General features: G+C 54.3%; 1 protein-coding gene across 5 annotated transcripts; it reads right to left on the bottom strand.

Moving 5' to 3' along the window:
* Positions 1-1,600: 1,600 nt before the first annotated feature.
* Positions 1,601-20,009, bottom strand: PATZ1 (POZ/BTB and AT hook containing zinc finger 1). 5 transcript variants are annotated; one of them, XM_047088259.1, is made up of 5 exons: positions 18,492-20,008; positions 17,033-17,096; positions 10,518-10,689; positions 4,572-4,709; positions 1,601-3,097 (listed from the first exon to the last, which is right to left on the bottom strand). In XM_047088259.1, the coding sequence occupies exons 1-5, from the start codon at positions 19,760-19,762 to the stop codon at positions 2,679-2,681; spliced, it is 2,064 nt and encodes a 687-aa protein (XP_046944215.1). In that variant the 5' UTR covers positions 19,763-20,008; the 3' UTR covers positions 1,601-2,678. The 5 variants fall into 5 exon arrangements, with proteins under 5 accessions (XP_046944215.1, XP_046944217.1, XP_046944218.1 ...); XM_047088263.1 differs by having other exon boundaries at positions 2,968-3,097; positions 4,572-4,644; positions 18,492-20,007; XM_047088261.1 differs by lacking the exon at positions 4,572-4,709 and having other exon boundaries at positions 18,492-20,006.
* Positions 20,010-22,458: the final 2,449 nt, after the last annotated feature.

The raw sequence follows: 22,458 nt of genomic DNA, 5'->3' as shown, positions 1-22,458 counted from the left end.
AGAGGTTGGGAGGCAGGCAAGGGTACCTCCTCTTGCTGCTCAGGCCTCCAGGTGAGTAGTGCTTTGGAAGAAGCAGCCTGCTTGCTTTGTCGTTCCCCTCCTGCCATGCACAGATACTGCTTCCTAACTGTGGTCCCTCCCTGTCCATGGACATGTAGGGGTTTTGCAGTGTGGGTGGGGGGTTTGGGGGAACAGGGCCAATGATGTCTTTAGCTCAAGGCCAGATTCTCTGCCTTGACACCTGGAGGGTGCCACCAGCTGGCAGATCTTGTGGTCACAAGGCCACATGAACAGGGCCTCAGCATTTCAAAGTTGCCCTTTCCTCTGATACTGACACCAAATGGCCCAAGCCTCCATCCCATACACTCCACAGAACCCAGCAACTTTCCCAAGATTTCATGTAGATGGCTTAGAGGTTTTTAAAATCCAGCTCAGAGCCTTTGCCTTTAAACCAGAGCATCGTAATTAATATTAATGTGGGTCTAAATAATTTTGTGCTTTGTTTATTCTTCCTGGTCTATTTTTATTTTTCTCTCCTTTATCATTTTTTTTCTACTTGTTTGGAGGTTAAATGCTGTTTCTTTTAGTTTAGGGGTTTCCCTCTTTCTCGAGGTTTCTCAAGATGCCCAGGCTGATTTAAATCTGCCATACCCTCTCACTAAAATTCTTGCTCCCATTAATTCTTCACTGTGCTCACTTCTTGCCTCTTGTTTGCTGTTGTCTTTCTCCCTTCTTTTATTTTAAATTAATTTATTTATTTTGTGAGAGAGAACACAAACAGGGGAGGGTCAGAGAGAGAGAGAGAGAGAGAGAGAGAGAGAGAATTCCAAGCAGGCTCCACACTGTCAGCACAGAACCTGATGTGGGGCTTGAACCCACAAATTGCGAGATCATGACCTGAGCCAAAACCAAGAGTCCATGCTTAACTGACTGAGCCACCCCGGTGCCCCTCCCCCTTGTCTTGATACATTCACCACAAAGGGTGCAACAACCTTTTACCTAACCCTGTAGGTAACACAGGGTTGGGGGGTGTTTCATGTTGCTGAACTTCTTAGAGCCCTTTGGCCATGAGAACCCTCTCCCTGCCCATGTCCCTTCTTAGGTCCTAGCTAGTCATTATGTTGGGTCTCCTTTAACTCCAGGTCTTCTCTCCCAGAGCTCCACCCCCAGGCCCTCACCATCCTGGACCAACCTACCTACCCTCCCACTGTTACTATCCCTACCTTGCCCAGTTTTTCTCCCTGGACGTCTTGTTACCTGAACTCATGGTTAGCTCTGCTTATTTGTTAACTGTCTCTTTCCCAGTAAGTTCCACAAGGGTGTCCTGCTCACCACCATGCCCCCAGGGTCTGAGGCTGGGCCTGGCACACAGCAGTGCAGACAACAAGGAGTATCTGTTGAACAAATGGGTGAATGCCGGCAGCAGAGTCCTCAGTGGGAACATCCACCTATCAATCCCAGTGCAGCTGCAGCTGGTGCAATGAGGAGGAAGAGAGGTCTCCTGAGATCCCACCTCTCCCCCAGGTGCCCACCCTTTGCATCCCAAAGACCCCCACCCGCACCCTTAGCTGAAAAACTGGACTCAGGGGAGCAGGCAGAGTAACGTACTAACGTTTTTAATACAGTCTGATCAGATCAATTCACAGCACCAGGTCACCCTGGGCCTGCTCACACGTGACACAGCCGAGGTACACAACAATGTCCCCACCTGCCAGCTCTCCTGCCTTCCTGGCTACCAACAACACTGAAACCCGCTACTTCCCTGACCAGACTGGCATTTTTAAAATTTTGCATAAAACTATTTCTTCCATAGACTTCAAACAATCAACTAGCCAAGTTAATTATGGTACATCTAAACAAAGTTTAATACTAACCCTAACGTGTGACTGCGGTTTACAAAGAGCTCTGTATCACCTGGGATAGCTTTCAGTAGCAATTCACTACAACTGGTCCTAAAAAATAACAATAATAATAATAATTAGAGAATTAAAACCCAACAGCAAGTTGAATGGTTAAAATCACATAAGAACTGGAATTTGGGGTGGGGGTGTCCTCAATAGCCCAGCTTGTCCTAGTAGCGAAATGCTAGCCTCTAGGTAGGGCTCAGAAAGGTCTGAGGCCCTCCAAGTCAAGGGTCAAGCTCAGGGGCTCTCAGAGGGCACTCACCCCATGGTCCATGGGATGCTGTAGGCTTCCAGCTTTCTTGAAAATAGTTGGGCATCAGCACTGTGTAAGTGGGTGGAGACCCTGATGTGGTTTCTCTTAAGGGATATGAGAAGGGGGAGGGGACCCAAATCACTGAGGTCCCTGAATGCCGTCACGTGTGGGTTTGGGATTGGGATCACTAAGAATTGAGCACCAGGAATTCCAGCTTCCACCCATTAGAGAAACCGGGACTGGTGTGGCCTTGGAGGCCTATGTAGTGTTTTCTGCCCTTGTCCCATACCAGGTCTTGCAGATATTTCTGCAGAGTATCAGATGAGAATCTATTTCTAAAGACCACTGAAGGGATGGGTGGTGGAGAAGGAGCGGGTGGGGTGACAGGGTGGGGGGAAGGGGGAGTTAAAAACGAATAAAAATCTCTCAGCTACAGAACCCAAAGACATTACTTCCCTCCGCATTCACAGCATTTCTCAGCGGTCCCCGGTGGCCATTTCCGTGGGGACACAGCATCTGCCTCACTTCCCCTCAGGCCCCATGGGCTGCTGGTCAACCTCAGGATCTACTAAAGATGATGCAAACGCTGACTGAACAATCTGAAACCCAAAGGACTCGAGGAGAGACATGTTCTGCTGGGGAGAAAAAGGTGAGCCGAGGGCAGGGCCCAGGTCCCCCAGGGGGCCCCCAAGCGCCCGGACATGCACCTTCTGGATGTGTTTGTTCAAGTAGGACTTGGAGCGGAAGAAGCTCCCACATTCAGGGCAGGGGTACTTCTTCTCCCCGTCAGACTCCATTTTGTTTTTGGGGACTGCCATGTCGCAGGAGAAGGAGCCATTGGTGCTCTGTTTCTCAGGCGTCTTCAGGTCACTGGCGTCCGAGAGGTCACCGTAGGAGTCAGAGCTCTCAATCGGATCCTGATGTGAGCATTTCTGGCCTTCTAGGAGAAAACAAAACACACAGGAGAGATGAGGCCAGGCTTTGGAGATGCCCCCTCCTGGAGGGGTCGGGAAAGGCCAGCTCATAGGCCTGTGGAGGGCAGCGGATGGCCAGCCACTGCCCTGGCAGAACCCACGGAGGTTCAGCTGGTCAGTCTGGGAGCCTGGTGTGCCTATGGGCGTGAGACAGCAGGGCCCTGGGGCTGCCAGCCTCCCTCGCCGCGGACTCTTCATGCAGGTGCACGTGTATCGCTCACCACCATCTCAGCCTGCTTCAAGGAAGAGGGTACGGAGAAGGGGCCTCCACTGCTTCCACCCAGAACAACTCAAAGACCCCCAGTTCCTAGGCACTTTGCTGGCTGCCCCTGGGGGTAAAATGGCTGTTCTGATGATGCTGAACAGGTATATCAATGGCCTCACCTCCACACCAGACTAGCTGCACCCTAGCAAGGCAGAACCAAAGCCGTGAGGTCCTCAACCCGGCAGACCCCACTGATGGCTGAGACAGAAGCCAATCCTTTTCCCAATGCTGCAAACACAAGCCCTGCCCTTATTGCCTTCCTTCTGCCAAAACCCATCCAGGGCCCAGCGGCCAAAGCATAGAGATTAAAAAGTAACTTTGAACAACTCGGTCAGCTGACTGTCCCCACACAGGGCTCAGAACAAGCTGGGCCTCAAGACAATCCTCATTGCTCTGCCTTGCCCTGCCCACACTGCAGTCCACCAATCAGAAGCTTCCTGCCTGAGTTCAGAGAGCCATGCCGGGAAGGGAGGTCTGTGATGGGAGCGTGGAGCATGCCATCTCTGCCATCTCTGCCGTCTGCCAAGCCCCTGGCATCATCCCCAAGGCAACAACTAGAAATACCACAGAACAACCTGAATCAACACGTGAAGGTGGGCCCTAGGGAGCTCTCTGCAGACCAACTCCAACTCAGAGGCAGTCACATATCTCATTTATCGCCATGCATTTCACAAACGCAGCCAGAGGCCCGCCAGAAAGGGCCGCTCACAGCAACCAATCACCCCTATCAAAGAGGAAGCCAGCCCCTGGCTCCCCCTTGCCCACAGGGTCAAAGAAAAAGAAAGCATTCAGCCGCAGCTCCACACCATCCTTAAAGGGCCACAGGCAATGGACAGGCCCAGAGTGACTCATCATGCAGGACTTGCTTCCAGCCTTGGGCCCGGGGCATCCCTGCAGGGCTCCAGACAGTGGGGGCTGGCCAGGAGCAAGGGAGGAAGGCTGGGGAAGAGGAGGCGGGGGCTGGATCTTGGCAGTGCCCTAAAAGCCTCACTCACTGCCCTGGAGTGAGATACCCACTTGTGACTTTTGTCCTGGAGGCCACTGCCACTCAGATCTCAGAGCCTCCTTGAGGCGGCCAGCAAGCCGGCAGCCTTCCCGCCTCCCCACGCCCGGCCCAGCGCCCCCACAACACAGTCTGCGCAGAGAAGCAAAGTGCAGAGCAAGGGGTCGCTTGCCTTTGTTGCCATAGGTCCTGGCGCAGTGGAACGCTGCTCCCCCATTCGGGATGGGCTCCTGGTGCCTGGAGACCTGGGGAAGGGGAACACCGTGGTGGGTTTTAACATGGACCTTTAAGTAGGAGGCAGAGGAGAAACCTAAACAAGACAAAAGGAGATGAGATCCCGCGGCCAGCACAGAGGTACCTCTCTGCTTCCCCCACGCCTCTCCTCTGGCCGCTTTGGCTAGCATTCCCAGGTCAGCTGCACCTAGAAGGGGCCCCCTTGTTGGTTCAAAAACGGTTGCAACCACAGGAGCCACCTGGCTCAGGACGGGTGGCACTGTCCTCGAATCGGCTTCTCTGCAGAGCCCACTCTGCAAGGCTGAGGTGTAGGACCCAGGCTGGCTGCCTGGAGGGATGGCCTGAGATCCTGCTCCTGCCAGGGCCAGAGGCCAAATGCCCCTCGGCTTGCTTGGTGCCTCAGTAATGAGCGGTTGGAGAAGATGTCCCACAGCCCCAGGTCAGCTGCAGAGACCCTGGCTAGAAATGTAGTCAGAAAAGCAATGAGGCTCAATGGCAGCCACAGGACTCCAGCCAGCAGAATGCCTGCTTAACACTTGTAAAGGCAAACTGCACAACAAACCAGATGGAGGCAAGATGAAATCCCAAAGGAATGCCTCCAGGAGTCCCCTTCCTTCTATCTAGCAGGACATGTTCTATTTTGCTAACTTTCTCACTTTCCAAATAACTGGATTTAGTAATTCTTCAGACCTTCTGAGGAACAACAAAAATAGCAAGTTACATTAAAGAGGCTCAGTCAGCTCTTATTCATGGTCATCTTTTTGGTTTGGGTTTGGAGCATCCATCAGGTTCACTTAAGGAAGAAAAAGAGATAATCTTTGCCTTCATTTTGGAGGAGGGGCAATCCAGCCATCTTGAAAACTGCAGCAGCCCAACCCAGATGTTCTGGTCAGTTCGAGCCATACGATAGCTCACGCTGGGAAGCGTAGATCTTGGGCCAACTTCCACACCAGCCACAAGTCTGAGGACATGAAACCAGGTGGGCCAGTCAAAGGAAATTGACTTGGGTTTTGCAGGAAGTTGTGTCATCAAACTCCACAGTGGTCAAGGATCAGGACGCGCTTTCAGCAGGAACCGAAGCATTTTAGCATAAGGTCCACCTGGTGTCTAGTGCCCTTTAATCTACTCCAGATCTGGTTGACACATTCTCAAGTGCTTTTATTCCCCTTTAAAATTACAGTTATAGGATAACAGTGGGATCCACTCTGAACATGTCAGAGGCTGCAGGGTACTGTGTAATGTCTGCACAAGTCTGATTTGGCATGGCCTTTCAAATGCTGCTGGAACAGTTTATTAGGTTCACTTTTAGCAAGTGATAATGGTGTGCCAGGGCCCAGCACGTTGCATGCTTTATTCTATAGAATTCCACCAGTCACCCTATGAGCTGGGAATTATGAGTATACCTATTTCATAGATGAAAAAACAAGAGGGTTGGTAAGGTTAAGTGACTTGTGGTCACATGTACAGCTGCTAGATGGCAGAGCCTGGACTCCAACCCCAGGACCATGTGCTACCATGTGGTCCTTAACCACTGAGCAGACTCTTTAGTAGGCCCTGGCCGCAGAAACATCCCTTGGATTTTGGTGGTAGGTTTCATTTATCACCATTTACCCTTATGTATTTCGGCCATATTGGAGGGTTAGAATGGAAGCAGCCAGTAGACAGGAGCTGACCTGTGAAAATCTTTAACACACACTCCCCTGACAGTAGCAGTTGGTGGTTTCGGAGGAAAGGGGCACTGAGTGACTTTTCCTTTCTTTCCTGATACAGCTACTCTATAGACCCCTGGTCCAGTTTCTGGAGTCCTGCCCTGCCTAGTAGAGCCAAGTTATTCTGTGCTGTGACCAAGTAGTCTGCCTGGGGCCAACCACGGGGGACAGACTGGCTTAAGAGGGTCCCATATAAACATTCTGATGAGGGAGGCTGCAGTCAGGAATGAGTAGACAAGGCTAATAGGAAAGAGGACCTTAGCCCTGCCCCCTGGGATTGGTACTGTGGCCCCTGGCAACCAGCATAAGATATCAGGCCTTTCCAAGAACATCACAACTCCATTTTAGAAGGGATTTGTTTTGTTTTTGATTTTTAATTCCCGTGGAGCCTCGGAAGTGGTGTGAAGCCCTCTCCATGGTATAGCAGAGCAGGTCCACTGAGATTAAAGGGGACGGGAAAGGAGGAAAGGAGCACGGGGAATTATTATATTTACTCCTTGTGGAAAGAACTACACCAGGGGAACACAGCAAATGCTCAATGAAAATCTGCTGTGTTTTCCTGAAAAACAGTCTGAGAAACACATGGCTAGGTCCTCTTAACTTTACCCCAGCTGCAGACTGTACTATCTATAGCAAAACCACATGGCAGGGTAGTAGGAGTGGATCCACAGCTGCCATTTAAAGCCCAGAATTTAAACACAGAGCAACTCAGCAGCCAAGTGTTGGGATAAAACGGAAGCTGAGTTTCAGAGAACACATCTTTGAAGCCAGAAACGTTTAGTGGGAATTCTGAACTCACCTGCCCATTCACCACTGATTAACCAAGAACCAGACAGGCAGTTTGATCCAGGCACCAGAATGATGTCAAGACAGTGAGCACACATGTGACTTCACTACAACCAACAAGCTAGCCTCCCCCGCACTCCAGAGATGAAGAGTTCACAGCCAAAGACTGCTGCTCCTCCACGGCATTTTCTTGCTTGGTGCGCTGCAATTTGCACTCCAGAAGCAATCTCCTTTCACAAATTCCACTTACACAGAGGGGTCAGGGACTGCTTTCTTCTTGTCCAAACCCTGCTGGGACCATGCCCAACAGAGCTGTGCTGGAGGGAGGCACTAAGTAGGTTTGTATCAGCTCAGTCCAGGGGAATGGCAGGCTGGCTGTGTCCATTACTGGCACCGGTGACAACTTGCATGCTCACCTCTGACTGGGGAGAAGGCTTTCTCCCCTTTAAGCAATGATGTTGGAGTTCAAATGCTGTCTCTGTCAAAGGCAAGTTTCCAATAAGCTATCCCTCTTTCTCATACCAGTACGTGTGCATATATACAAAGACCTTGCTACAGAAACTTTTTAAAAGGAAGAAAATCATGGTGAATCTACCAGGTCCTTCTCTCCTTCCCACTATTCAGCTCAACTCATTTCCTCAATTTGAAAATGAAGAAACAAGCTTTTTCTAGCATCAAAACTCCTTCCACTGCAAATAATCTTCCTCTACAGATGGTATGACCCACATCCTGGTATGTCTCTAGGACAAAGACAATGTCATCTATTTCCAATGTGGGGCTAGAGCAGCCAGGTTGCCTGCCTCCCTTCTTATTCTTCATGGGCAAGAGTCATTTGTGTGGCAAAGACTGGCAGATCTATAGGTAGTTAAGTTGACTGCCTGAGATTGAAGAGTGTCAGAGGGTACCTGATCCAACCTCGACCATCTGACCATCTGGCTGACATCAGCCTTTGCTTGAACACTTGTGGACATAAGCACATTCATTTATTTGTGCTCCTCTTCCTATATCACAGCCTTGGTGGTGGGCAGGGAGAAGAATGACCCAGAGTTTTCTGCATTCTGATTCCAGGTCTCGATGTCTTTGGTATCCTTATCCTCTTCCTGGACAAACTACATTCCTCTTCCTTTTTCTTTTTCTTTCCTCAGGAGTCGTCTCCTTCTATTTCTGCCAATGAACGAGTCCTGAGATAGAATCCCGCTCCTTCACTTCTTATAAAGACCAAAATTGTTTTCTCTTCCTCCTGTATGCGTAGGAGGGTGGGACCAGAGTCCTCTTCGTCTTGTTGGAGGGATGGGGCTTCCCATTCTGACTCTGAGACCCAGAGCTGTTTAGCCTATGATCCAGATCTAGTCTTGGCTTTTCTGAGCAAACGTGGGCTCTGGTTTGACTCTTCCAGCTCCCCCAGTCCAGTCACGTGGTCTGTGGCTGCTGCCCAAGTCCTGATGTACGCCAGTTGTTGGCTTTGCCACATCAGCTGTCTCCTAACTGGGTCGACTTTCCCTGCTGTTCCCTGCTGCTCTCAGCTCTTCTTTCCTCCTGAGCTGGGCCCCCAGGGGCCGTGGCCCTGGGTCTCCCGTTCAGTTCTTGCCCGACTCGGCAATCTGAGCTAGGCTCTGAGTTTCATCGTTAACATCCTTCTCTGCTCTCACTGTTTTCCACCCTCTGGTCTCTGACCTCAGTTCTCAGATGGAGAACCTCAGGCTTGAAAACTTGACCAAACGCCTGCTGATGGCATGTTGCAGGTTTAGTTATTTGTAAGGAGCCGGTCGGGGGACAGGGGGAATTCTGTCAGAAAGCCAGGTTAGGATGAAGCAAGATAAGAAACCAGCTTTTTCTAGAGCTGGGGCAGCCACAGTTAAGATGGTCAGCCACAGCCTGATAACTCCCTGCACGCACAACCCCATTGCCCACCCCCCAGGGGAAGCTCCTGCCAGAAAGGGTTCAACTGACGTGTCAGAAAGTAGGACAGACGCTTAAGCAACTTTTATTTCCACCTCTCCACTTTCACAGCAGATTTCCTGGTGGTACAAACATCTATATCCAGTGGCCTTCAAGGCAAACCCCAGGTGTGCAATCCCAGGGAGGGACCCAGCTCCAGGGCACCAAGAACACCCAGCTACTCAGCAGTCTCCCTCCACCAATGACCTCAGGGCATATGGAGACAGCAGAAGCACCCGAAGATTCCAGCCAAGGACTGCAGGGGTGCCTGGTCCAAACCAGAGTGTCAGTGAGCTGTGTCTTTCCTAACACTGTTACAAAGCGCAAGGATGGGACCTCCCAAGGATGCAGGTCCTTGTGGGGAGTTCAGAGATCTTTCACCTACCTTGTCTCCTGGGATCATCACAACAACCCTACGAGGTAGGCAAGGCAGGGTGTTCTTAACCCCATTTAAGTGATGAAAAAACAGGCTCAGAAAGGGGAAGGGAGAGCTCAAAGTCACAGAGTAGGGCAAGGTAGGAGGGGCGTGGACTAAACCCTCAGTCCAACTCCAGTTCAGTACTCAATCCACTAAGCCATACCCAAGACTTCCAGAGGCATTGGGACAAGAGAGTCCCAGGAGAAAGGACTTCCCAGCAAGGTCCCCACCTGGCCAAAGCAAGCACACCGTGCAGAAGCATCTTCATGCCCACCACAGACGGCTGCCCCAACCTTCGGCACAGATACGGCGCAAGCCTCCTCCACTGACACTGTGCTTGCATGACACAAACCTTAGCCCTCCAACCACCAACAAGCCCTGGCGGAAGCTCAGGGGCAGGCCAGACTTCATCCAACACAACACTGGGGCCACAGAACCAGACTCCACCTAGGCCCACCTCGGCCTCAAGCACACTGTCCTGCTCAGAGCACCGTCTACGTTCCTGTCTCATCCAGGCCACAGTCACCTGGGTTTGGGCTCTTTCCTGACCATTTGTGTTAGGAACTTTCTGCCCCTTGTCCATCTCCAGACTCAACCTCCTTCCTTGGTTGCTGAATTTCACATGCCAGTGAAATCAGCCAGCCAAAGCTCTCAAGCAGGACCCTCTTTTTCCCCCACTTCTTGGGGCTTAATGACTCTCCCACCAACCTCAGTAGTTCAGTGGTGTCTACGAAATGTATCCATCCTGCCATCTGCCCAGCACATGTGTTATGAGCCCAGACCTGGAAACAGTACTCTCTCCTTCCGTTCCCACTTGCTGATCTCCTGGGAACTCCTATCCCAAGCACCCCAAGTCTGGGAAGGAAGAGGTGGCAAATAGCCGCCTGGGCAACGAAGGTGTTTATCGTTCAGTGGGAAGGGAGGGCCAGCCGTGCAAGGAGTGGAGTCTGAGGCAAGGTGATCAGGACACCCCTGGCCTCCCACACAAGCTCAGGCCCATCCCCTGGAAATGAGGAAACAGCAGGGAGATTACCTCGATTACAAATACTGCAGAAGTTGCTGGGCCCCTCACTGTGCTTCTTCAGGTGGTCTGCCATGTACGCTGCCCGCAAGTACTTCCCACACACCTGACAAGGCACCTTGTCTTCATGACAAGCCAGGTGGGAGCGCAGACGGTCTCGAGTGGCAAAAGAAGCATTGCAGGTCTGAGGGCAGAAAGGAAAACGAGATGAGGTGAAAACTAGCATCACATTCCTGACTTCCCACCAAGCACACCAGGAAACAAAAACTGTTTCTGGCCAACACATAGACTCCCTGTAATAAAGAGAGCTTTACATGTGGCTCATGCTTTCTCCCCAGAGTGGCAAGTAAGCTGCTCTTATTTTCCATGATGCCTCCTCATGAGACACCTGAGTTGGAATTATTGGTTCCAGATGGCTACCACAACATGTCCAGAGCCTGGCACATTAAGTTCCACACTCCTTTACAGAATAAAGAAAGATGAGGCATTTGTTCATTCTTAAACATGAAGAACTGACTTTAGTTGCACTGACTATAAGTGAATTTACAGCAGTAAACTGGCATGTGAACAGACCAGTCTTCCTGTTCTCCATCCTGAGTTTTCTCTACTTGCTTTATGCAAAGAATTCAATTTATCCACTTTATTCAAACGTGACATTAGTCTTGGCCATGGGGAAATGGAAAGGAAAGGCAGGACAAAGCACAGAGATTACTCCTTATAATACTCTTGCGGGCTTGTATTGAGAAAGCAGCCCATAAAATGATAGTCGATTCTGCTAACGTGAGAATTGAGCAGAGAGAAGGAAGGCTGCATGATTCAGAAGCATTTGTGGGGCATGAAGCTGGGGAAAAGCTGGTAATGACAAGAATGATACCACCCCACATTGATAGAGCATGCATTCTGTGCCAGGCAGGCACCACGATTAGCCTTTCCAAGACACTGATCTCCTGCAATCCAGCCTTACAGCAGCCCTCCAAAGCAGGCCATGTTATCACCCTCCAGAGGAGGATAGCCATAGAAAGCTGTGGTGTGAGCACCAACTCCTAGCAAGACCCTGAGCGGATGACCCAGAAGCTGACGGTCAGCACCAGCATCCTGGGAGGCAGCCCCAGGTCCCCAGGCATTTCCTGTACCCAAGGGTCTGACTCAGTCTCAGTCCCTGACCTCTCCCCACCAAGAGCCCTTCCTCATATGGGGCTCACCCAGTTACCCCAGCCTTGGAGGTCACAGAATGTCAGGGAAGTCCTTGGGAGAGTTATAGTCTGGTGACTTTCAAGCTGTTTTGGTTCCATGGAGATGTTTTAGAGGTTCAGGTCAAGTCTGACTCCTTTTCTATGTGTGTGTGTTTACTATTTTAGAACCCCAAGAGAAAGCAACATTCACCTTTAAGTGCATTACAGAGTGACCATTAACCCACTGGAGACCCGCCACCCCATTAACTCTCTAGAGTGGAGCTGCTCCTGCCGTCTCTGTTTAACAGAAGCACAGCCTGAGATCCCGAGACCTCAAGGTAAATGTCTGAACCCTATCACCTCAGGTACAAATGTTTATCTCCTTACTGTGTAATCAAAGGAAGACACCAATGTATTCGATATCGTGGAGGCTAAAGACACCTCTGTTCCTACTCCAGTCCCAAACGTCTGTGCACATCAGGACAGGCCTTACCATTCTCGGTCATTAGCTTTTAAGTAAATGTTAACACATTTGAACAGAACACCTTATGCTAATGAGATACCACCTGTAACTGTTTTATGCCTTGAGTTTATTCATTTGACAAATGAGGAAGCTGAGTGTGGAGAGCGATTTGCCTGAAGTACAGGACTCTACTACTAGAGGAAACAGCAGTCAAAACACTGCCACTGCCAGGCCAGTCCCCTACCCGTCCTTTCTTCCCAGCTTCCCTGAGGTATCCCTCCCTTCCCCACTTTACAGCTGGCCAGACAGAGGCCCTGAGGGGATATAGGACTGCTGGAATAGGAACTAGCCCCTGAGCCTGTGACCCTCCCATTTCCAGACTTGGCACCCATAGCTTCTGGAGAGTGAAAGGTACTGATATTTTCTAACGCAGTGTGTGGGGTGGCCAGGACTCCCCTGAAAGGGAGAGGTGACAGAATTTGTGCAGACAAACTCGAGCACTCAGGTGACTCAGGAAGCATGATGGGTGCTTGGTCTCAAGGCCACAAGTGGGCCCCACCTCAGGGACCTCATGATCCAATCGTAGGTGACAGTGGGGAGAAAATTCCATCTTCCACCCAGCCCACCGGCCTATAAACCAGAGCAGGGGCTGCCAAAAACACCCCCAGGAGAGAGGGGTGCACCTGCCTTTTTATCTGGGGATAGAGCCAGCTTTGCCAACCAGTGACTTGAGGACCGGCTCCCCAACAACGAGAGGCAGTGTGGTCTACGCCTTAGAACTCAAAGGAACCAAAGATGGACCAGGTGTAAGAAAGTGCGGTGAAAGACACATTCAGAATTCCATCTTCCGCGGTCCCTGGGAAAAGCGCCACTAGAGAGATGTGAAAGCGATGCCTTGTTTCTCTTGCCAACCTCCTTTCGGGGTCTGTCCTTTAAAGCATTGCTTGTCACACTGTGCTACCTAAAGATAATGGACAGCCAAACCTCAATTATCCACAAGTAGATTATCCATTTGAGGGATTAGCTAGGCAAAATTAAAATCCCAGACCAAGTAGATTTTCCCCGCCCCCCTCCTCCATTGATTATCTCTCAAGGAATGAAAGCTAACTTTGGCCTGAGCAAACATAATTAGGACTAGAAATCTGCTGCTGGGGGGGGGGGGGAGCACAAACACAACAAAAACTTTCACTGTATTACAAAGCCAAGCTGAAGTGATTGTTGGCTTCTCTGTGCCAGAATTGACCCTTCATGGCTCAAGTCTCCAAGGTTTTCGGGGGGAATTGTCAAAGTGTACAAGCCTGAGTCTAGGCCTGCCCGAAGTTCAGACAACACACAACATAAAGAGTCTGGGCACAGGACACAAAAGAGTGGCCAAAGGGGAGACAGATCCCAAAGAAAGGGACACCTAGAATCTCTATACTGGGGCCACTCAGGAGAAAGACATTTCCCATCCTAGAGACAGGGAGAAGACAGAGGGTCCCTGATGGGACAAGAGCGAGCCAGCATAGCATGCTCTGATCACCACTGATGTTTGGAATGGCTGCACCTTGCCCACGGCCCTGTGCACAGGCAGCCTATTGTTAGGAGCACACCTGCCAGGTCCTGGCCCAGCCACCCTGAGCTTGGGCCACCTCTGGTCATCACCACTCAACAGAGTCCTAGTCATGCTCCCTTCACTCCCCCGACAGTTTCTCCCTATCCCAGAATTCCTAAAGCTTTTCTTCCCAGGGGTTGAGCAGCTCAGGAATGGGGCCCAAATGGTATCAGGGACACTTAGTGCACATCCAACCTTTGGTGGCCTTTGAAGTCTGGCAGCCTGGGGGTAGGGATGGAGGCATGGTCTTAAGCAGTCTTTTTTATAGCCCTGGAAAAGTCTAAGGGCAATAAATGGAGGCCTAGTGCCATTGTCCTCACTGGCCCCCTTCTTGAGGGTGCCAGCTCCCTTGTTCCCACTTCAATTCATTCCTTCTCTAATGAGCTATCCTCCAGCCCAAACCACCCCAACTTGCCCCGGAGAAGTGGGGCCACTGGAAGCAATGGGAGAGGTTTTGAGTTGCTCTGGTCTCTCGGCTTCAGGCCAAACTCCACATGGAGATAATGCCACAGCCCCACTGCACCATTAAGCCAGCAATGCCTGAGGCATCTGAGCCAGTTAAGAGAGATTTGTGTGTCACTGCCAAGCCTGAGGCTTCATGCCCCAACATTCAAATGGCCTTTTCATGCAAGCTGTGGCATCAGTTTCTGTAACTGGCCCCTTCTGTCATCTATGGCATCAGGAGAGGTAGAGAGGTATACCCCGCGCCCAGCTCTTGCCCAGGGAACCAACTCCCAGAGAGCCCATCTCTTCACCTCTGACGCTTTCAGAATACACACGATGCAAAACAGATGCCCCTGCTGTTAAACCAAGTCCGGGCACAGCAGCTGGCCGGCCCAGAGCATGAAAGCCACCATGTCTTCACCTGCTGGGTCACCATGAGAGGCATTCTGGCTAAGGGGCTGGAGGTGGGGCCAGCGGGTCTGTAAGAGTGTGTGTTGGAGGGGCAGGGCAGGAGCGGGCTTGTACGTACACCAAGGGACAATGATGTCAGTGTTATGACAGAGACCAAGGACAAAACACACAAAGCCTCAAATGTTAGAATGAAAACTTTTATCATCACTCCTGTTATCCCCGCGGAGGCTGCGGGGGCTAAAGGGCACACCACTGGGATCTGAGGGGGGAGGTGTCTACATCTGCTTTCTCAGCCCCCAAAGCCATATACTGGGGTGACCCAATATAAAGCTACTGGTTAGTCTAGTTCCTGAGCAGACCTGCTAGTAAACCTCAAAAACACAAAAGTCTAACTCACTAGCCAGAAATGAAAGCAGGACCTGTGTGAGTGGGAAGGGAAGAGGGCAGCACGAGTTGACCCACTTGGAATTGGTCCATTCTCCTCTGGAGGGGGATTCACCCCTAGAGTAGGGGAGAGGGGCAGCCAAGCCCCATTCTAGAAACCCCACACCTTAGGGGAGGCCATTGTAGGGGAGGGGAAACACCTAAACCAGTGACTTAGTTATTGGGAAAGCACCAGACTCTAAAATCACCCCAGCAAGGACAGGCAGGCACTCAGCAGTGCCATCTGTTAAAGGGGGAGAAAAAGGCAAGAGAACCCAGAAAGAAACCTGGAGGCTATGAGGGGGATCCAGAAAGGAGCTCCTTACTACCCCTGGGGTCCCTGAGCTGGGAAAGACTCCAAGTCACACAAGGAGGAGCTGGGCATCATGGGCAGGAATCACTGTGCTGGGCTCTCCGAAAAGCAGGGGTCTCAGAGCAACCGCCATTCCCGTTCCCCTCCAGAGAAAACCCTCTCTGGGGAGGCCGAGGCTAGCCTACAGGCCACTGAGTAAAGGCCCGGCTGCCCTCTGAGGCAGTCCAGCCCTGCCTCAGATATCCTGGCGGGGCTGGGCAGAAGAGAGCGCTGCTGGAGTGTGCTGGGCCCAGGTTTTCAAGGGCTGGGAATGATTTTTTTAGAGAAAGGGAAAAGGCGGTGTCAGGAACCGAATGGGACGACCTCCACAAAGCAGGCTGGGCAAAGTCCCATGATGGCAGGTCGCTAGGAAGAGATTCCAGGGGCGGCAGGCCGCTGCTGCTCCCAACCCACACCTGGAAAAAGGGCAGAGAGTGCAGGTTACCCCCCCAGGCCACCGGGCACGCCCCCACTGCCCTCTGGGCTCCTCCTACTCTGCCAGGCTGCTCAGCACACTACCTGGGAGAGTCAGAATGTGCTCGGTGATTAGAGAATCAGAGACAGAGAGAAGGCAGCGAGGCACAGACAGATCCCAGCATGCCCACCCTGCGTCCTTGTCCTTGGGGGAGGCTACCTGGCTGGCTGTGAACACCGACCACACCTGGCCCCTGGGGGCTCACTGCCCTACCTACAGTACGTCCATTCCTCCCTGCAGGTCTCCCTGAACCCTCCCCTCCCTCCTTGCCACCAACAGGATAAGAGAAACAGGTTATCCTACCAGAGGCTGTAAAACAAGCACCCACCACTCTGTCTCCCCCTCAGATGGCAGGAACTTGGCACGGGAGGGGAGATAGCCAAGAAGACACAGGCATTTTCCATCCACACAGGATTGCTCAGTGGCCAGGAGAGGAAATTCCATTTTCTGGTCACACAGGGCCCCCAGATATTGTTGAAGCAGACAAACCAAGGGTAAGAATCTTGCCCAGCCTTCCCTACCTACTGCTACACAAAGAGCTCACAAGGAGGAAACCACCCTCCTCTCTAAGTCCTCAGAAGCCCTAGCTGATGGCACATGTGGTTCAGAATGAGTTAAACAGGTGCCAGCACTCAGAGAATGAGACCACCCACTCTCATCCTCCTTCGCTGTCATTCTTACTGCCACCCCTTGTGCCCTAAGCTCAGGGGACCCAGAAGGTCAGGGTGCCTGGCAGACAAGGGGTAAGAGCTGTTAGCTGAACCACCAGGAGCTCCTTACAAACCCTGCCCTCGCCATGGTAGCCCCTGCAAACTGCTGGGAACCAGAAGCAGGCCCAATGGGGAGCCAGTGTCCCCAGGATGACACTTGCACAATGTGACCCACCATTCAAGGAGCTGGCAAATGCCAGGAGAGGAAAGCCAAGCAAAAGAGCGAAGACAGAGGCAGGGTGGGAACCAGGACCCAGCAACCAGGAAGGAGGGGACATTAGCAGTTGGGGGGGGGGAGAGGGGGCCAGGGGGAAGAACAAAGGATGAAAGCAGATGGAGGGTGGGGAGGGACAGAGGGGGAGGTGTGCAAAGCGGTGGTGGTCAGTCAGCCGGCCCAGCATACACATCAGCTGGCTTGTGGCTGGGCTGTGAGAAACAGCAGCATTCTCTTTCAGCCCATCTCTGCCCTGGCCCGACCCCTACCTGACACTTGTGAGGCCGCTCAGAAGTGTGCACCTGCTTGATATGTCCATTCAAGTGATCAGGCCTGGAAAAGAGAACCAAGACGAAACTTTAAAACAAGACCTCAAAAGACAGGGCTACAAACTTGGCCAGACCCCCCCCACCCCCTGCACACACCCCGTTGGAGAGGACTCTCTCTTCCCCATCCTAGCGTGACAAAGACAAAGTCACCACCCAGCTCCACAGGCCCAGGGCCTCTCTGCCCGGTTTTCTCTAAAGGGGGAAGGGAAGTGAGTGTCTCTGACCTTGCCTACCCCCCCACACCCCCCCTCACCACCAGAAGCTCAAATGATTTCGAAGACCCGAGGAGGTGGCTTTAGAATGGGACAAGGCTGCCTTACTGAGGCCTTTCTGGGAGGGGGTATGTGTGATTCATTGTCCAGACTAAAGCCCCTTAGAAACTCAGTATTCCCCTCCCCCAGCCTCTCCCACCAGGACAGCCAATGAATGCCACCCAGATGGAATTCAGTCCCCAGAGGCCAAGGGATAGAGCCTTAAGTCCCCAGCTGGGCTGGTAAACCAGATGCCCGCTGGAGCAGGTGGGCAGGGGCTGCCTGACCGGTAAGACTGGTTTCTGGTTGGGGCCCCTCCAAGGGAGTTCTCCTTCTGTAGGTTCACACAGACACAAGTCCTAAGTATCCAGGCAAGTTAAAACCGGCCTTTTATTCTGAATATTCTCTTAAGATGAAAAACAAAATAGCCCTCTGCTCCCAGACAAGTCCTTAGTTTCCTATCAGGCTCACTAAAAAGTGAATCTAAAAGGACATCTTGACCCCCTCCTCCCTGTCCTGAAAACATAAAGATGATCTGTGGGTTCAGGTAGGCTCTGGAGCTACCAGATCAGAGGAGATCAAAGATTTTGGTGCTAGGAGACTCTGGGTGCAGAACTCTGTGCCCCATGATCCCAGGAGGCTGAGAAGGGCGAAGCTTGAGTGTGCCCATCCAGGATCGCCAGTGCTCTGTTGGGGGAGGGATTTGGTGGCAGGGAGCATAAGAGTCCCAGATGCACTTGTTTCAGCCCCTCCCTGGGCAGCCATTCAAGCAGGGAAAGTCGGTGGAGGAAAAGCCTCCCGCCCCCAGAGGGGGCCCCACGCCTGGTGCCGGAAACACAAAGGGAGCCCGGGGAGAAGAATGGTGAGGCCCAGTGGCTGTGGCCAGAGGAATCCAGCCCCTTCCCACAAGGCCCAAAGGAAGACAGACAGTAGGGCACGCCTAGTGCCAGAGAACTTCCCTGAGGGAAGAGAAAGCAGCTCCCAACCACAAAACTAGGGCCATTAAAATACTCTCTGCTGTCTCCAAACCTGATGTGGCCCTAGAGGGTCAAGTGACTCCCACCAATCCCACACCCCCTGATCTTAGCAAGAAACTGTCCCATGAGCCAGAAACAGGGCAGGTCATGAGGAGGGACGCTATTCCTCACCTGGAGAAGCCTTTCCCACAGCTCTGGCAGATGTAGGGCTTGCCCACCGACCCATCGTGGGACCGCACATGGTAGGACATACGATCTTTTCTCTTGAACCGCAGCCCACACACTGGACAGGAGTAGGGCTTCTCCCCCGAGTGGGAAAGCTTGTGCCGATTGAGATGGTACACGTCTCGGAATATCTTGCCGCAGATCTCACATGCCACCTGCTTCCTGGTCCGGCTCCTCTTTCGGGGGCCATCGGGGTCCTCAGAGATGGGTAGCCCATTCTCACCCAGCCTCGGAGGAGGAAGGTCGATATAGCCCAGCTGGAGGCTGGTGACACCATGCTGGGCCTCATGCTGCCGGAGCCGGTTGGCATCAGTGAACACCTTCCCACACAGGCCACATGGAAGGATGCCTGCCTCCCTCAGGCCCCCTGGGGACCCAAACATTGAGTCCAGCAAGTTGGCCTTCCTTGGGCGGCCCCGGCCTCGCTTGCCAGTCAGGGGAGGGGCACTGGATGCCACATTGGGGAATGGGGAAGTCAGCAGTTGGGGGGACAGGGGTCCAGCCACCATGGGCAAGCGGTCCACCCCAGGTAACACAGGCAGAGAGGCTTGGCTGGCAATGGCTGCACCAGCAGCCCGGGCTGCCTCCTCCTCGGGCTGCATGCTACCTGCGATGCCATTGCTGTTGGCTGCCAAGGCTGCCCCATTGGTCATGTCCAAAGGGAAGCCCAAGTCCGAGGTCCCAGGGGGCCGAAAGAGCATGATGTCTGCCCGGGCAGGGGGCACCAGGATCTGCACATTGGACTGTTTGATGACTTCCTGGCAGATCTCAATGACCGACCTCATCAGTAGGAACTTGGCAGCCGTCATGAGCTCGGGGAAGCTCTCCAGGCGAACCACGATGCGGGAAGTGTAGGCGAAGTCCAGGATGTCCCCAAACACCTTGGAGCTGATGGTGTGCATCTCCAGCTCCCGGCTGCCCCCAGCCCCGCCGCCTGGAGCCGCCGCTGCGCCCCCCACGTCAGCGGGACCCCCGTCTGCAGCTCCGCCGTCGCCCAACTGGGCGCTGAACACCGACTCAAAGTACTCGCTGCAGGCGGCCAGCACGGCGCGGTGCGCTGGGAAGCTCTCGTCGCCCACCCGCAGGAGCACGTCGCAGAAGCGCCCGCCGTTTTTGCGCTGCTGGTTGAGGTTGTGCAGCATCTCCGTGCTGTGCCTGCTCACCTGGTAGGTGTAGCAGCCCGATGGGCCGCAGGAAGCGTCGTTCACCCGCTCCATGGCCGCCGCCCCCTCCCCACAAACCCGGCCGCGGCACTTGCCCGCCCCCCTCCCTTCCCCTAGGCAGTAAGAAACGGGGCGCAGTCGACGTATCTACACTCCCCACACGTGCCGGCCCCGGGCTCTGTAGTCTCGCAGGTGCCCCGAGCGCACACGCCCCCTGCCCGGATCGTACTGTCTAGACGGCAGGCCGCACCACCTCCCACATAGCTGCCCCCACCGATTGCGCGCTCCTCTCTCCTCTCCGCCCGCCCGCCCGCCCGCCTCCCTTCTTGGTCTACCTCCGGGGGGGTACGCGAGCAAAGAGGTGCGCCCCTCCTGCAAACGCGCCTGCCACCTCCCCTCCCGCCCGCCAGGCGGCGCCGGCGCGCAGCCAAAATGGGCGCGCGCGCGCGGGGAGGAGGCGGAGGGGTCTGCCGCGCAGGCGTGCGCGCGCGCGCCGCGGCTTTTCCCGGGCCCGCTGGGGGCGCGCGCTGCGTCCCCTGCAAAGCGCGAGCCGGGGCGGGGGCGCCGGAGCGGAGGAAACAAAAGGCGAAGGCGGCGGCGGCGGGGCGCGCACAGGGGCGGCAGCGCGGGCTTGGTCCCGGAGCCTGGCGGGCGGTAGCAACGGCGAACGCTGGAGCGAGCAGGCGGCGGCGGCGTCAGGATGGGCCCTTCCCCGGGCCGGGCGAAGGCGGCGGCGGAGCGGCGGCGCTGCGGCCCCGGCCTCCGTGTGTTCGGAGCGGAGGAAAGATGGCAGCGGCTGCACTTCCTCTTGCACTTTCACCCCTGGGGGGAGGAGAAGGAGGGGGCGATACCAACAACACCCCCCCTCTCGCTTGCAGGGAGGAAAAAAAAAGAAACGGCGAGCTCGGCGTGGGGGGCCCCCGGCGCCCCCGGCCCTGCACGTGCGCACCCGGATCTCTGGCCCGGGCCGCCCTGCGCTGCAAACTTTCCACTTTCTTTGTGCCGAGCGCCCCCCCCTCACCCAGCCGAGGATGCACGTCCCCCCTTCCCTATTTATACACCCCCCCCCGCAGCTCCGCTCCCCCCGCTTCCTGCCCCCCCTCCCCATTCCCCAGCTCCGCCAATGCTGGCGCAGACTGAGCCCCCGTCCGGCCCCCGCCTCCCCACCCCGCCCGCGGGGCCGGGGGCTGCAGTCTCAGCCCCCCCGGACCAATGCAAACGAAGCGCCAAGCCAGCAAACCAGCTCCCACTGTCCCTCCCTCCCCGCCGAGAGTGGCGGCGAGCAGACGGGAGGGAGGGGGTGAGGGACCGAGGGGTGCAGATCGGGGCCCCCCAGCCTGTGGTGTGCACCCGTAAATGGAGCGGGCGTCGGTTACCCTTCGGAGCCCCACTTTGATGAGCGAAACCCCAGAAGTCGCCGGCGACCGCCTCCCTGCTCCCGACCCCAGAGAGGGCCCGGGGTCCTGGCTGGGGGCAGGCCGAACCTCCGGAGCTGCTTCTGCACCCCGCTCACTGACCGAACCCAAGGGGCTGCGTGCCTGGGAGAGCTGGGGAGATGAGGCCATCGTCCAGCCTTTCCCCCAAACACCACACGCCGAGCTTTGTGCCCCTGGGAGCGGGAAGTCACTAGCTCAGGGAAGCGACAACATAGAGTCAAGGGCGGTGGACAGGAGCAGGGGGCTCCGCGCACCCCGGCACCCCCCAGGGAACTGGGGTTACTGGAGGGTCCGGGGAGCGCCGTAAAGCCTCCTTGGGCCGATAGCATCCCCAGTGCCCGCAGCCCAGAGAGTCGACGAGCGCTCAAGCCACGGGCCCCGCCGGCAAGACAGGGCGCTTTGTCCCCGGCGGGCCCGGGGATGCTGCCGTGCGCGGGTTGGATAAGGAGGTTCGCCTGCCCGGGAAGCGCTGGCGACCGCCGCCGGGCAGCGGTGCTTGGAGTTCGGAGCTGCAGGCACCGCGTGTTCGGGAGGGAAGTTCCCACAGTTGCAAAGAGGGAGCAAAGTATGTGTTCCAAACTTTCCACGGTTCCAAACTGAGCGCTTCCATTAAGAGAAGCGGTGTGAGGGGAAAAGCATTCTGGGTATTAGCATGCAAATGAACGGTCCCGGCTTCCAACTCCGCTCGGGATTCCCACCGCCGCGCGCCTGCATTTCGCTGAGCCACGCGCGCCCTGGGGGGCTTCCAGGCGAGGCGCCTTGGGGAGACCCGAGTTCGAATTCGAGACCTCGGCTTTCAGGTTGTGTGTTCTGGTGTCACTTGGCTGCTCTGAAGCCTCAGAGTCAGTTTCCTAGTATGTATAACCGGGACAGCAGCACCTGTCTCATGAAGTGATGAGGATTCAAAAGGTCACGTCTACACAGCACGCAATTCTGTGGTGGGTCTCTCTTCTCCCTCACCTCTGCCCTTCCTAGGGCGTAGTAGGGGCTAAACGCCTGTTGGAGAGAATACATGAAGCTTGGAGGCTTGAGGAAAGTTCCCTGTCCCAGGAGTTAGGCAATCTAAGTTCTAAACCCAAACTGGTTGTGTCCCCTCAGGCTAGTGTTTTATCCTCTCTGAGCCATAGCTCAGAGTTCTTGAGCGGACCCCAGGATCCACAATATTTGTGTTCAAAAGTGTGTGCAGGGAGCAGCCACAAAGAGGAAAGAGATCTGGTTATTGAGTGCTTACGGTATACACACGTCATCTCTCTAAGGTACATGTAGATGGATACATTCTCCTGCCGAAGAAACAGGGAAATGAGTGACTCACCC

This window comes from Lynx rufus, unplaced genomic scaffold (assembly GCF_022079265.1).
Source record: "Lynx rufus isolate CCGP_SWC_20201006 ecotype Redwood Valley unplaced genomic scaffold, mLynRuf1.p SCAF_24, whole genome shotgun sequence".
NCBI classification, from domain to species: Eukaryota; Metazoa; Chordata; class Mammalia; order Carnivora; family Felidae; genus Lynx; species Lynx rufus.
The sequence above is the reverse complement of the archived record's forward strand: the minus strand, read 5'-3'. Positions and strand labels throughout refer to the sequence as shown.